The sequence below is a fragment of the Macaca nemestrina genome, chromosome 14 (genome assembly GCF_043159975.1).
Source record: "Macaca nemestrina isolate mMacNem1 chromosome 14, mMacNem.hap1, whole genome shotgun sequence".
Classification (NCBI taxonomy): Eukaryota; Metazoa; Chordata; class Mammalia; order Primates; family Cercopithecidae; genus Macaca; species Macaca nemestrina.
In genome coordinates, this window is record NC_092138.1 from 13,308,119 (window position 1) to 13,322,207 (window position 14,089).

A 14,089-nucleotide genomic window follows, 5' to 3' on the forward strand; every position below is an offset into this window, starting at 1 on the left:
AGTGATTCTCCTGCCTCAGCCTCCCGAGTAGCTGGGATTACAGGCATGCGCCACCACACCCAGCTAATTTTGTATTTTTAGTAGAGACGGGTTTTCTCCATGTTGGTCAGGCTAGTCTTGAACTCCTAACCTCAGGTGATCTGCCTGCCTCGGACTAAGTCCTGGGATTACGGACGTGAGCCACTGCACCGGGCCAGTACAGACTTAACTCTGTCTCTGCAACCAATATATGAACAGAATGGTAGCAACTCTTACAAAGTTAATTATGGATAAACTTAACCATTTCACTCAAGCTGACCTCATGACTTTGGGTGTTTTTTTAAAATCTTTATTTCTAACTAATGTTTTCATGAGAAAGAGATCTTCGTATTTTAGCTATAAGTTTCTTTACTTTATTATTAAATTGCAGACTTCTACAGATAAATGGAGAATACCTAAATAAACAAAGTCAAACTCCATTTCATAAATAAGAAAATTAGGATGGGGGAGGTTAGATGACTTGGCCTGAAAGGCCCCCAACCATGCAGCAGTACACGCAGCAGTACCACAGTACAGTCTCTTCCCTGCTTTGGACAGACCTTAACTGGGATTTAGGAGTTCTGGATCCCTTGTTTTTACCAGTCATGACAGCTAGAACAGATGCTTCACTTACCCAAGCTTGCACTTCTTCATTAGATAGCAACGCCTGCCCTGGCTTCTCTACCTATTTATAGAATGTGTAAGTCAACCTAGAAAATGGGAAGTGGGCTCTACTGCTGAAAAGCACTAAGGATCTGCAAACACATACTTAAAGCTACCAAAGCCATTCTCAATTTAAATCCTTTCATAAACAAGGATACCTGTGACAATGAAAAGAATAACTTACTAAAAATCAGATTGTTTGAGAAATACAGAGTTTTGTGTGCCTTGCATGTGTTGAGGTGGTTTTTACACGGGAGATGAACATGGGTGAGTTTGTTTGGTTGGTTGGTTGGTTGGTTGGTTGTTTGACTGCTTGATGGTTTGGTTTTCATCTGAGGATATTTCTTAGGATAGAACAAGGGAGATCTGCCCTCCCCTGCAAATCCAACGAAATGCCGCAAGAGCACTTGTTGGACCAGAAACATTTTTAACTTTTGTATCTGCTTCTTGGCTCTCAAACTCTTCTAATCTAATGATCCTGCCTGTGATCAAGAACTCTTCATATATAAAATATCTGAACCACACATAATTGTAACATTTTCTTTAAATTCTATAAAACACAATATTGCGCCTCTCATACAGATTTTAGGAGCCTCCCACAAAGTCATAATAAACAAGCTTACTGATCTTGCCTTCCAGCAACTATACTATAGATGGAGATATGCCAATGAGATGCCTAGATTTATCATCTGTATTAAAAAAAAAAAAAAAATAGAAGGCTGGGTGGGAGCAGTGGCTCATGCCTGTAATCCCAGCACTTTGGGAGGCCGAGGTGGGCAGATCACAAGTTCAGGAGATTGAAACCATCCTGGCTAACATGGTGAAAACACGTCTCTACTAAAAAAAGTACAAAAAAATTAGCCGGGCATGCTAGCAGGTGCCTATAGTCCCAGCTACTCGGGAGGCTGAGGCAGGAGAATGGTGTGAACCTGGGAGGCAGAGCTTGCAGTGAGCCGAGATCGCGCCACTGCACTCCAGCCTGGGTAACACAGCGAGACTCCGTCTCCAAAAAAAAAAAACCTGGAAAACTAAAGTCAACATATAATTTTGTGTAATTGGGCTTAATACATGCTACTTGGATTTCTTACATACACAAACAACTTTCTTACACCAAGAAATATTAAGTGGATTGGTATGATAATTAAAAACTAAAATGATTGCATAAGGCAGGAAGCAGATACCATTCCCCAGTTGACTTACTATGGTATTTGTTCTTGCTATTTCAATGTAATGCATATAGTCATCTATGGAAGCATGCATGTTTGTGTGTATATGTGTGTGCATGTGCATGTATGCATACTCTGTACTAGATATGCATAAAGTTGCAGTTGCACTGCACCTATTTACGCACCTCCCATTTCCACTCTCATGGCCTTGCTTCAAGTATATATCAAATGTCTTTTTTGCTCTATCATACCCCTAATGTGGATCACCCCACAAGCAATCCCTCTGTCCTATACTGTTCACTGCAAGTCTAGCCAGTCTGCAAAATGTACTGGGTGCCCACTAGGTTTCAGCTAGTATTCTGAGAGCTTAAGGAGACAGCTGTGAAAAACACTGACCAGGTTTCCCCTACTAAGAGTCTTACTAAAGAATCTAGAGAAGAGAAAAATACTTTAAACAAACAAATAAATGGGGTCATTCCAGGCAATGATAACTGCTCAGAAGAAAATGGAAGGGGGCAATGTCTGCTTGCTGGCCACCTAGCTGAAGCCACACGATGGCCATCAGAAAGCAAATGCCTGGGACGGGGAGTCACACATAGGAAGAGCAGGACTGGAGCACTGGAGAGAGCATGAAAAAGGCAAGTGGCGAGCAGTGAGAAGAGTGTAGGAGATGAAGCCAGAGAGCTGGGGAAGGATGAGGTCACCCAGGGTTCATAAGCCGCCATGAAGAGTGTGGCTGTCATATGAAAAGTTTTATTTCAAGTGCAGTGAGACGGCTCTGAGAATTATAACAAAAAAAAGAAGTGATCTGATCTGTGCTTTACAAAGATCACTCAGGCTGCTGTGTGGGAAAAGACCAGAAAACCCAAGGGTGGGAGAGGGAGATGTGTTAGGAGGCTGCGTGGTCATGCAGGAAAGAACAACTGAGGCAAACTTTCTTTGCAAAGGGCCAGAAGTAAATATTTTCCACTTTGCAGGCCATACGGTCTCTGCTGCCACTACTCCACCCCCATCGGAGCATGAGAGCAGCCACAGACAGTATGTAAATGAACACGAGGGACTGTGTTCCAGTAACACTCTGTTCAGGGACAATAAAATTTGAATTTCACAAAACTTTCATGTGTTATGAAATATCACTCTTTTTTGTTGTTTTAAACCACTTAGAAGGTAGAAACCATTCTTAGCCTGCAAACCATACAAAAACAGGTGGTGAGCTGGACTTGGCCCGTGGGTCATCGTTTGCCAGCCCCTGGGTTAGCCTGTGACCATGGCAGTGGAGGTGAAGAGATACGGAAAGATTTGGAATTTATAAGGAGGCAGAGCTCACCAGAAGCGCTGTGTGCATATGACAGTGAGGAAAAGAAACAACTGGAGAAAGCTGTTGGGTTTGGACCAGAGCAACTGACCATAGACCCCCGGGATCATGCAACTTCTCTCTTCAATGGCTCTTCACTGCGCCATAAATCTATACACCTGAGACTCTGTGTCAAGACCTACAACCTGGCCACAATCTATATCTCCAACCCTGCTGTCCTACACACGCCTTACCCTCCAATCAAGCACCTTCACCATGTTTCTCCACCTACAGGCTCCTGTTCACATGCCCTCAATGCCCTTCCCTTCCATTCCTGTATGTCAAAATCCCAACCCTCCTGCACAGGCCATGCAAAAAGTCACTTGCCCCACAAAGGCTCCTCTGAGTGTCCCAGCTCAGGAACAAAGGAACAAAACATCCGCTTCTCCACTTCTATCTCTTGTACTGCATTGCTGTGCTTCTGTTTGTATTTGAGGTGCTAATATTCACCTCTAGGGTCTCTGATGAATTCTAAATGGCTAATCTTAATTTTGTTCATATTATTATATCCCCGCCACTGCCAGTCCCTTTCAGAAGCTACTGGATTCCTTACATCTAGTGAGCAGTCAAAATTATATTAATAATTTAAGGAGACGGGTATGAAGGTGTAGTCCATGAATAATAAAGCGGGGTTCTTGCTCTTCTAGTGATACCCTTCTAAAGCACAGATAATTGAAATAGGAACCACTAACAACTAAAAGTGGTGCACAAAAGCAGCAAATAAGTCAAAGGCCGTATAACACCTTTATCACTTTTTTAAAGCCTTTTTATTAATTCCTCCAACCTTTAACACCCTATTTACATCTGAACAATAAAAATGTCTTATTGAAGCAGCTACATTCCTCTAACATGGAGGCATCCAAAACGCTCAGAACCAATTCAGACACCTATTTATTCCACTCACCGAGAGATGTTCCCGACCGGTTTTATCAGTGACGTCTGTGGAAGGGATTTCATTACTTCTGTTTGTGGTGTCCCCTATGTCATTTGCTGCAGTTCCATAATCTTAAGTGGGAAAAGGGGGAAAGAGAAAGAACATGAAGTTGTCATTAAGCTGCCAACAAACACAAGGCCACAGTAAGAGCCAGAACGAAGCAAGACAAATCACAAAGATTCCAAACCCCCGACAGCCTGGCTGTGGAGGGACGTGACCAGGCTGCTGAGTTCAATCCATGGCAGTGCTGAGACTGCACAACACCCACATTTTATGCAATCCAGACCTTTACATCATTGTCTTGTTGGTCAGCCCTAAACCTGGTTCAGGGATTTTTCTTTGCACATAAGCATATAGCCTTTTATAGATGGCATATTTAAAACAAGTACGACAGGGAATCGATCATCTATGTGTCATAGATTTATAGACCTGGAAAGGTCTTTGGAGACAGAGCATAACTGCCAGTTTTACCACTGAAGAATGTTAGTGGAGGAAAGTTACATGACTAGGTGAAGGCAAGAAGATGGCAGAGCTCACATGTGACCCCAGACTTGAAATGAGCAACAGTGATTTCCAGGGCAGGTGCAACTTATTTGCACAAAGGGCAGAGACGTAAGAGGAGATGTGGAACAAGCATCAGTATGAAACTTGGGTCCACACGTAAACTTTTTTGAACAGTTCTGAATTGCCAATATTTCAGTTTCAGAATGATTAAAAGGTAGACCCGCACAATACTTAGAATTGTGAACGCTCAGTTCTCATTTCACCAAGTTGCAAATGCAGTTGCTGCCTTCTGGATCGATTTTAGTCTACATGGGTCAGGACAGAAATAATGGCTGTTTTTCAGGGGTTGTCAAAGTTTTTATTAGCAATATCACATATAAAAGGTCTCAGGAAACTCTTGGCAAACTCATTGCAAACAATGAGGTTTATAATGTTTGTATTTTAATTCTAAATAGGTACACTGCCTTCAATTTCCATCCTGAAGAGGCCACCTCGTTAATGCAGCCCAGCTAAACTTCTCAGAATCATCATGCTGGCCTCGGGGCAACCAATTTAAATTGTATTTTTATTAGCAAAGTGTTCCTTTGTGAATAAAAAATAACAGAAAAAAAAATCTATTTTCTATGTGTTTGTTGTTTCATTCTTAACGCCAAAACCACATTCTCACCATTTTCCTTTTAAATATCTTAAAGTTTACTAATTTTGAACACTAATGGATATCCTTTATTTGGTTAGTTTTCCCTCTTCATGTTATAACCAACTACATCTACAAAATTTAAATCATTCAAGTGTCTATAGTTTAATATCATGACATTTTGGCCCAAAGATCCAAAGTGGGATCTGAGGCTAACAGGAAGATGACATTTTTAAAGTCTCAAATTAACTGGGAAAGGGTCAAAAATGTAATTTTAAGATGTAAAACCACAATACAAATGTATTTCTCTGTGAAACAATTTGAGAGATTCTTCCTTTAAACTCTATCAAGACAAATACAAACAAAACAACACACAAATCATAAGCAAAAAATCAACCAAACCACAGCTTGGAAGAAATATGTCTTAACATGCACAAGCAGGTAAAGACAATATTATTCTCCAAGTTAAAATTAGCTCAGGTTAAATACACACGCATATAATAAACATACAGACAGGCTCATTTTATAAAAAAAATAAAATATCAATCTATATATAAATGTAAAATTAAAGAACAGAGTATTTTACAGAAAAATACATAAATATAATGTTTTAATCAATCTTTTAATCATTCCTAAATTTCAAGCCAAATCTTGAAATGTAGCCTTCCACTTCCCCAAACAGTGGCTTCCTGGCTTGGAAATCTGTTAAATATGGGTTTTCACACCAAGGAAAACATCCTTGGCATTCGATCAAAACAGCAAAGGAGAGATGCGATATTCCATCAAAAGCGAATATAGGCCCAGTGTAGTGGCTCACGCTGGCAATCCCAGCACTTTGGGAGGCTAGGGTGGGTGAATAATCTGAGGTCAGGAGTTCGAGACCAGCCTGGCCAACATGATAAAACCCAGTCTTAACTAAAAATATAAGAATTAGCCGAGTGTGGTGGCATGTGCTTGTAATCCCAGCTACTCAGGAGGCTGAGGCAGGAGAATCACTTGAACTCAGGAGGTAGAGGTTGCAGTGAGCAGAGATTGTGCCACTGGACTCCAGCCTGGGCAATACAGTGAGACTCCATCTCAGAAAAAAAAAAAAAAAAAAGGTAATATAGTAGACTTTGGTTTCTTTCCTTCCACATTCCTAAGAGAATCCCTTTTTTTTTTTTTTTTTTTCAAGAGGTTAGGCCTATTCACCTTTGGGGAAGCTGACTTAATGTCTGGGGGTGAATTTAGTCACTGAAGGGATAATCCATCCCTCTTATCAGTAATAAGGGCAGGAAAGGACTATAAACCAATCGCGTCTTGAATTGGATACAAAGAGGGCTTGACTCTTGTCTCTTGGGAAGTTCTCTTTCCTCGAGGACGCCTTCAGGAGCACTTCCCTGTCTCCCGTCCATGTGAATGGCAGCAGCTCCCCCGTGACACTCTCTTGTAACCATAAGGGGGCCAGCCTTCAGTGAAGTTGGCATGGTGGGCAAAAGAGTATAGCATGAAGGGAACTTGGGTCCCTGACGACGTGGTGGAGTTGCTGCTTTAATCAACCCTAAATCAAGCCCTACCTTTGAGGTTCCTGTCTGTGAGTCAAACACCTTCATTATATAAGAAACATCATTTTGAATTGGCTTTACTGTCATAGCCAGAAACTGATATACCTCCCTTTTCTTGGTAGCCATGGCTTTCAAACAGGTAATTAGTTCCCAATTAAGGAAATGTGATGTCTGTTACAGACAACGGAATGGATTTACTACTTCCAAGAACAGGGTATGAGAGAGAAAGTGCTATTTACGGGCACTGTAAATGTCAAGGGAAAACAGCCATCAATATTGAATGATTTTTGAAATACTATTTTGGCCTATGTCATGCTTAAAGTGTATATTTAACTGAGCTTAGAAGAGTCTTCTTTCAGTTGATTTATTTCATTACAGACAAACATTTTGAAAAAGAAATACAAAGTAGAAAACATGATAGCTACCTTCATAAATTACATCAGGATAATTTGGGTTTGCACCTAAAAGGCAAAACAGAGCAAAGATCTGTAAGTATGTATTTTGGAGTCAAAAAATTACTACCCTATGCCAACTAAAATAAGCTAAACATACATTGAGGTTTCGCAATTTAATAGACGGCTTTTACAGGACAGGTAAACAAAACTTGAAGTTCTTGAGTTGTTCCATGTTAACTCCGTTCCCCTCCCCAGTTCTCCCACTTTCATCCCTCCAAAAACGAAAAGAAATCACAAAAAAATCACAAATTGCTTTGAAAAAATTTCAGCAATCAATGAATTATTACCATTTTTCTTTTTTTGGTACTGTTCCTATTATACGATCGACCATTTTCATTGCAGTTTTGGTATTTTTATTCCAGAGACAGATAATTTTCATACCACTTTCGTTATTCTCTGATGGTTTGAGGGTTACTGTCAAGTGCGTAGCAGGGCCATTTGCGTTCAGGAGCATATTATTAACCACCCTGCATAATGTTATCTAAAGCACAATTTTATTCTCCACCTTATCTTCAGGGGAGTTTCTAAGGCTGAAGAAACCTTTTTTATGCCCTAACACAACAAAGAAAAATAAAATGTACTTCCTCTATTGAAATCGTTGATGTATAAGAAGCTATAAAAAATGGTATGTCAGAGAGAAATGTAAAAGTTATCAATTTAATTTTGGGGGATGGCTCTAAAGTCACCAAGATGATCAGAATATTCTGCTTTAAGGTATTCCTATGAGACATGCCAAAATATTTTTTTTTAACTCAGCATCAACAAGAACTGGTAACAAAAACATTTGCTACTTATTCTCCAATCAGAGCTAACTGGGTCTCTACATGAAAGTCTACTTGGAAATAAAATTAAATTTTGTTTTAACATTTAAGTGATTGCAAAATGAATTTCCAAAGCTATTTCCTATGCTTTTAGTCCTCACTTGCCATGTGAAACAGTAAAACTTGTAAACCATAAAGCTTACTCAGTTTTCATTTCACTTCTGAACCCTTAGCAGGAAAATGCCATTAAAGTAAAGTGAAATGAGCCAATTTTCTGTTCATGCATTCCCCAGCGAATAATCAAGGTTAGTCTAAATGAAGAACCAAATAAAAGTGGCCCCAGTGTTCAAATTAGAATGTTAACACATTTCAACTAGAAAAATATCTATTTTAGCAGGGAAAAAAATGAAATGAAATGAATGGCTGTGTACTTCCATCCAGGGATGCTGCATACTGCTATATGGTGCATGCTTTGCACAACTCTAGGGAGCACCTTTCATATTGTAGTCCACGTGAATAGCACCACTTGAAATTGTGCAGTGCACACCCTGTGCACCTGTGCAGTCACATGTGATGGGAAATTGTGCTGTGTACACCCTGTGCAGCCACATGTGATGGCACTGTATCAATGTATGCAAAGTCATTGATTCCAGTAAATTTCAATCATATATCGAAGAGTTTTATTATCCCAAACACCATTTCAAACTCATTTTGAGTTACCATATGTGAATATGTCTTGTCAGGGTTGCTTATAGCTGTTATAACACTCTGAGAAGAGTCTTGAAAGCTGTCCTGCAGTTTGAGGACTAACTCAATGAATAAAGTGGCAGAAAGAAGTCCCAGTGGCTGCCCTCCTGATGTCACTTGCAGGGGACTCAGTTGTCCTCTGAAGTCCTCTCCCTTTACAAAAGCCCTAGACCAAATGGTGTCCCCCTCACCATGGGAATTTACTACCCCTGCTGCAGGAAAGATTCTACAAGCCCAAGAGGGCAAGTCAGTCTTCAAACTGCTCAGTAATCCATTATTTTAGAAGATTTCACTCATCCCTCTTCCCAATGTGCCTTTCAACACAATCTGAGATTTTCAACTTCAAATCCAGCCTTCCACGTCATCATCACTATATATTTGTCTTGCAGGAAGGTAGAACCTACTCTATTTCACAATTCACATTCTCTGATTTGGTTTAGAATTTTTAAATATTTGGATATAAGTATGTGGGTCTTCATTTGCAGTAGGGGGGCCAACCATCCCAGACTGCCAGGAATTAAGAGGATTCCTTTCAAGTTTTAAAATGGAGACACTCCCAGCCAAATTCTTCCCATCTGCCCAGGACTGAGGGCTTTTTCTGGTTGTGGGGCTTTCACTGCTTATCCTGGGAGGAGTCGGCCACTGATTTGTTCTCAGGCCCCTATGGACCCCCACACATGTGAGAGAAGGGCCTGTGGTCACCATCGCTTTTCCACCTACAGCTCCATGAGAAAGTAGAAAGCCTGAGGATTCAGAGGCAGATTTATCTCAGCCACACATTTAAACGGCCTCAGAGACTATGAATGACATACAGGTTTAATCTGCCACGTTGCAGAACAGGAACCTCCAAACACAATATCCACACAAAGCCCCTAGGAAGATCCAAGAACATCACATGTATTCACTGTAACAAATGTTAGGTATGGAAAAATGGAATTTGGGGTCCAATCGTAAATAAAGACGTTAGCCCATAATCTAAAAAATAGGCCAGGGCAGGGTGCAGTGACTCACACCTGTAATCCCAACATTTTGGGAGGCCGAGGTAGGCAGATCACCTTAGCTCAGGAGTTCAAGACCAGCCCGGGCAACGTGGGAAAACCTCATCTCTACTAAAAATACAAAAATTAGCGAAGCATGGTGGCACATGCCTGTAGTCCCAGCTATTCTGGAGGCTGAGGCATGAGAATCGCTTGAACCCGGGAGCGGTGGTTGCAGTGAGCTGAGATCACACCACTGCACTCCAGCCTGGGCAACAAAGTGAGACTCTGACTCAAAAACAAATAAATAATTTAGTTATTTTATTTAATTTAATAAAAAATAGGTCAGTGTCCATCCAGACTTATGACTCATATCAGTGCATGCCTTTCCTGCTAAGTTCACCAGCAAAACTGTTAGGCCATATCTAAACTTTGTGAAAAGCACTATTTTTTCCTAACTTCATCCTCCCAGATGTATGACAAGTACTGTCACTTTGCTTTTACCCGTAATAGCCAAATTTAGTGTAAGATTATGAAACTCGCAAAAAGACAAAGTGAGACGAACTATAACAGGGTTGCTTTTATTTCTCCCAAGCATACTGCACTACGTCTGACAAAAGTCTACTCACCACAACAAATGAACACCTTTCACTATCCAAAGGTTTAGTTAGACTGGCACATGAGAGGATGCACAGACCTAATGTTTATGAAAAGCGAGGGTCACATTACTCCAGCTGACCCCAGCTCATCAAGTATTTTGCTTCCAGCAACTTCCTAGTTTAGCAAAACCTCCCATGATATTTACACTCCAACAGTAAGGTAATTATTACCATCATTTTAAATGTTGACAGAAAAAATATATCACTTTCTTTTTCGACTTCTAGCAATGGTCAGATGTTGAAAATGTCTTGCCTTTTTAAAGTCTAATTTCTAAATGGTTCCTTCATTACATACTGTTGCACACTGTTATATGCTAAAGTTAGGAAGCCCTGTTGGAGAGATTCAGGACTAAAAGGTCACTGAGGAAAGACAAACACCAGCTATGAGAAAAAAAATCCAAGGAAAAGAGAATTAATGAAAGACAAAGAAGCTGTATCTGACTTGAGCCGTGGCCTGAAAGTGGGGTTGTGAAAGGGTTATGATTCCTTGAGTGCTGTCCTAGTAGTGCTCATCAAATCGGAAATCTCAGATTTAGGTAGCAAGAGGTAGCATCAAGCCTTAAAGCTTCAGGTTGGGAGATGGTGGAATAACATATTGAAATCCAGGAACTCTATTCAACCCACTGGAGTTCCAAATAAGCAGCAGACTGCCTGATCCCCACAGCTCACTGGGGTGTAAAAGGTGCAACTCCTCCCCTGCTGAAAGAGGTTGAAGGCCAAGTACCAATGTCTGCACATCTGATGGTCAAATCCTGTTTTCTGAAGAATGCGTCGAGCATCCTAAGGTGCCATATTCACCTTTACTTTGTTCTTGACCTAAGGAATGCTGTCAATAATTACCGGAAGGGAGTAGCCAGTCCATGGTGCAGCCTAAAGTGCCCCAAGTGGCACCACTGAAGGTGGAAAGAGATGGATGGAAGGAAGGCTGAAAAACTGCCTATTGGATACCATGCTCACTCCCTGGGTAACAGGTTCAGTCACATCCCCATCCTCAGCATCACATAATAGACCCACGTAACAAACCTGCACATGCACCCCCTGATTCTAAAATACAAGTTGAAAAAAACAATAAAAGAACGATAGCGACTGTATCACAGCCACAGCCGCACTCCTGACAAAGCTTCCCAGGGAGCCAGTGAGGTCTGCGCCTCCAAGAGGCACATGAGCCCTGAGGGCATTTGGGCTTCCACACATCAAAGATGGAATCACTTTGTTCTTTCCCCAACAGCATCAAACCCACGCACTGCACCATCCTCCTAATTCCATGCAAAATAACCTAAAATAGGGCCTTTTTATTTCCGTCGTCTAAACTCACTTATAGTCATGAATAATCTTATGACTTTATGTAAATCTTGATGAGAGAGAAAACATCTTTATGACATTTCAACTGTTAAGACTCTACAGTTAAAGGAAAAACACGTTTGTAGGATAAAAAAAATAAATTGTGGGAAGAGAGGTAGCCTGACAGTAGGGTTCATTTTCCACTCCGCTAACAAGATAAAAAATAATGGGCAGGCCAGGAAGACACATCTGTTTCCTTCCTTTAAACTTGTAGTCTCCCTCTCATGCTCTACCAAAAAAAGAGAGAGAGGAAAGAAAAGACTTTTCTATCCATTCTATTTGCAGACTCTATTTAATGTGATCATGTGATCCTGAAAAAAAATATTTCAAAGCATTTCATATGATAAGGCAATTACAAAAGATTTGTTCTATTCAGGTAAACTGTCCTTGCTTTGCCGACAGTGTTTTCTCACTCATAGGGAGATCAGCCTTTTGATTTTCAGGTGCTTCTCCTCTTCTCTTTCAGAAAGGCAGGCTGAACTCAGCACCTGAAATCGGCATCGCAATATGTGGGTTTCCTTTCTGGCTGAACCACTCATTTGCTATACAGCACTGGGAGTCTCCACTTTTTCTGTAACAATGGAGTCTTCTATAAGACAGGAGAGGATAATAGCATTGGCTCTGGCAATTCCTCAGGAGCTTTGGGAAGCGTGATTAACTAACATTAGTACTCCTGAGGCATAAGGAGCTATTTAAGTATAAATCTTAATTATCATCATTCTGAATCTATGGCCAAATCGTTCTCTTCTCAGTTATTTAAGGCAGAAAAGCAGACATAACTTTCTCTCCTTCACCTCCAGGACAAGAAACAGGTCCTGACAAAAGACCGAAGGAACAAACAGTAAAAAGCCAGGAGAGCTTTATTTAATACATAACATTTGGAGAAATTTCCTCTCCCCTCGTTCTTTAGACTAAGTACACCAAATCTAAATCCACCAGTGTGGGGCATTCTAAGTGCCGCAGAGAGCTCTAGTTCATCCAGACGTCATGAATCTTTCGATAAAACAGCACGGAAGGAGAAGCTGTGGGAAAAGCTCTTCCAATATTTATAGTTTGTTCCTGACGCGCATCTCGCATAGGAGACAGGAGCTCCCGAATTAGGAAGCGCAAGTCACTGACTCCCACTGCTTGTGTGAATGGGCATTCTTGAGCTGTGACATTCTTCCTGAATGAGTGGGCCACAGAGACACTCTTTATGCGCTGCCTAAAGAATGGTAAGCTTTAACACGAGGGTATTTTATCATCTGGTGCTCTGGTTAGGTTTGTTCCAAGCCAAAGGGTTAAATCACTTGGGTAATGATTCTGAACAGAATCTACTTTGCATCAACATGATGTTCACATTTATGGGACTATCTGGACTTCAAAATTCTTGCTACTTGGACTATCCGATCAGAAATGCTAACGAAGGCTCCAGGTTTCTTCCTCACAACAAATCATAAGTGATCTCTCTGCCATGAATTTCCGCCTCAAATTCTACTTAAAAAGAACCCTTCATTACTTCTAATCTCCACTCACTCTCCATGTACACTTTCTGGTTCATGAAGGGATTTTTATATGTAGGATTGAATTTCAATGACTGACATATAGTGGATCAATTTCATCTTAGACAAGTCTTTCTTTTTGGCTGGTAAGCTAAATAGGATACATGAGAACTTTTGAAGAATCCTCAGATAACCCCACCCTGTGTGTGTCTACGTGCCTGCAACTACTGTCTCTACTTTTTAATTCATTCTCCCTAGCCGCCTTCTTTTTCTTTTTTTTTTTGAAACAGAGTCTGGCTCTGTCGCCCAGGCTGGAGTGCAAATGGTGTGATCTTGGCTCACTGCAAGCTCCGCCTCCCGGGTTCATGCCATTCTCCTGCCTCAGTCTCCCGAGTAGCTAGGACTACAGTTGCCTGCCACTATGCCCGGCTAATTTTTTTGTATTTTTAGTAGAGACAGGGTTTCACCATGTTAGCCAGGATGGTCTCAATCTCCTGACCTCATGATCCACCCACCTTGGCCTCCCAAAGTGCTGGGATTACCACACCCAGCCTCTCTCTAGCCTTCTTAAGCCACATATTGAATTCATCCGACTTTATGCCAAAACCAATTAGAGGGCATCTCTGTGCACCATTTATTCTATATTTGTATTGTTATTACTATTTGATATCCTCAGGGAAAGTCAGTGAGGTCATCTTGACGGATGCCTGACCAGTTCTTCCAGTGGCCCCTCTGGCTTCTGCAGGGCATCCTCACTATGCAAAGTATGATTCATGGACCAGCAGTACTGGCATCAACAGGGGGCTTGTTAGAAATACATTATTTAGGCCCATTTTCAAATCCATTGAATC

General features: G+C 41.1%; 1 protein-coding gene across 16 annotated transcripts in view; it reads right to left on the reverse strand.

The window, feature by feature from the left end:
* The window catches only part of LOC105498757 (neurotrophic receptor tyrosine kinase 2), a 376,720-nt gene that overhangs the window by 296,167 nt on the left and 66,464 nt on the right, over positions 1-14,089 (reverse strand). For all 16 annotated transcript variants that reach the window (XM_011771075.3, XM_011771074.3, XM_011771073.3 and 13 more), the window contains 2 exons: positions 7,243-7,278; positions 4,106-4,206 (listed from right to left, as the gene is read on the reverse strand). In XM_011771075.3, coding sequence (XP_011769377.1) covers positions 4,106-4,206; positions 7,243-7,278 — 137 coding nt within the window. The remainder of the gene's footprint in view (positions 1-4,105; positions 4,207-7,242; positions 7,279-14,089) is intronic.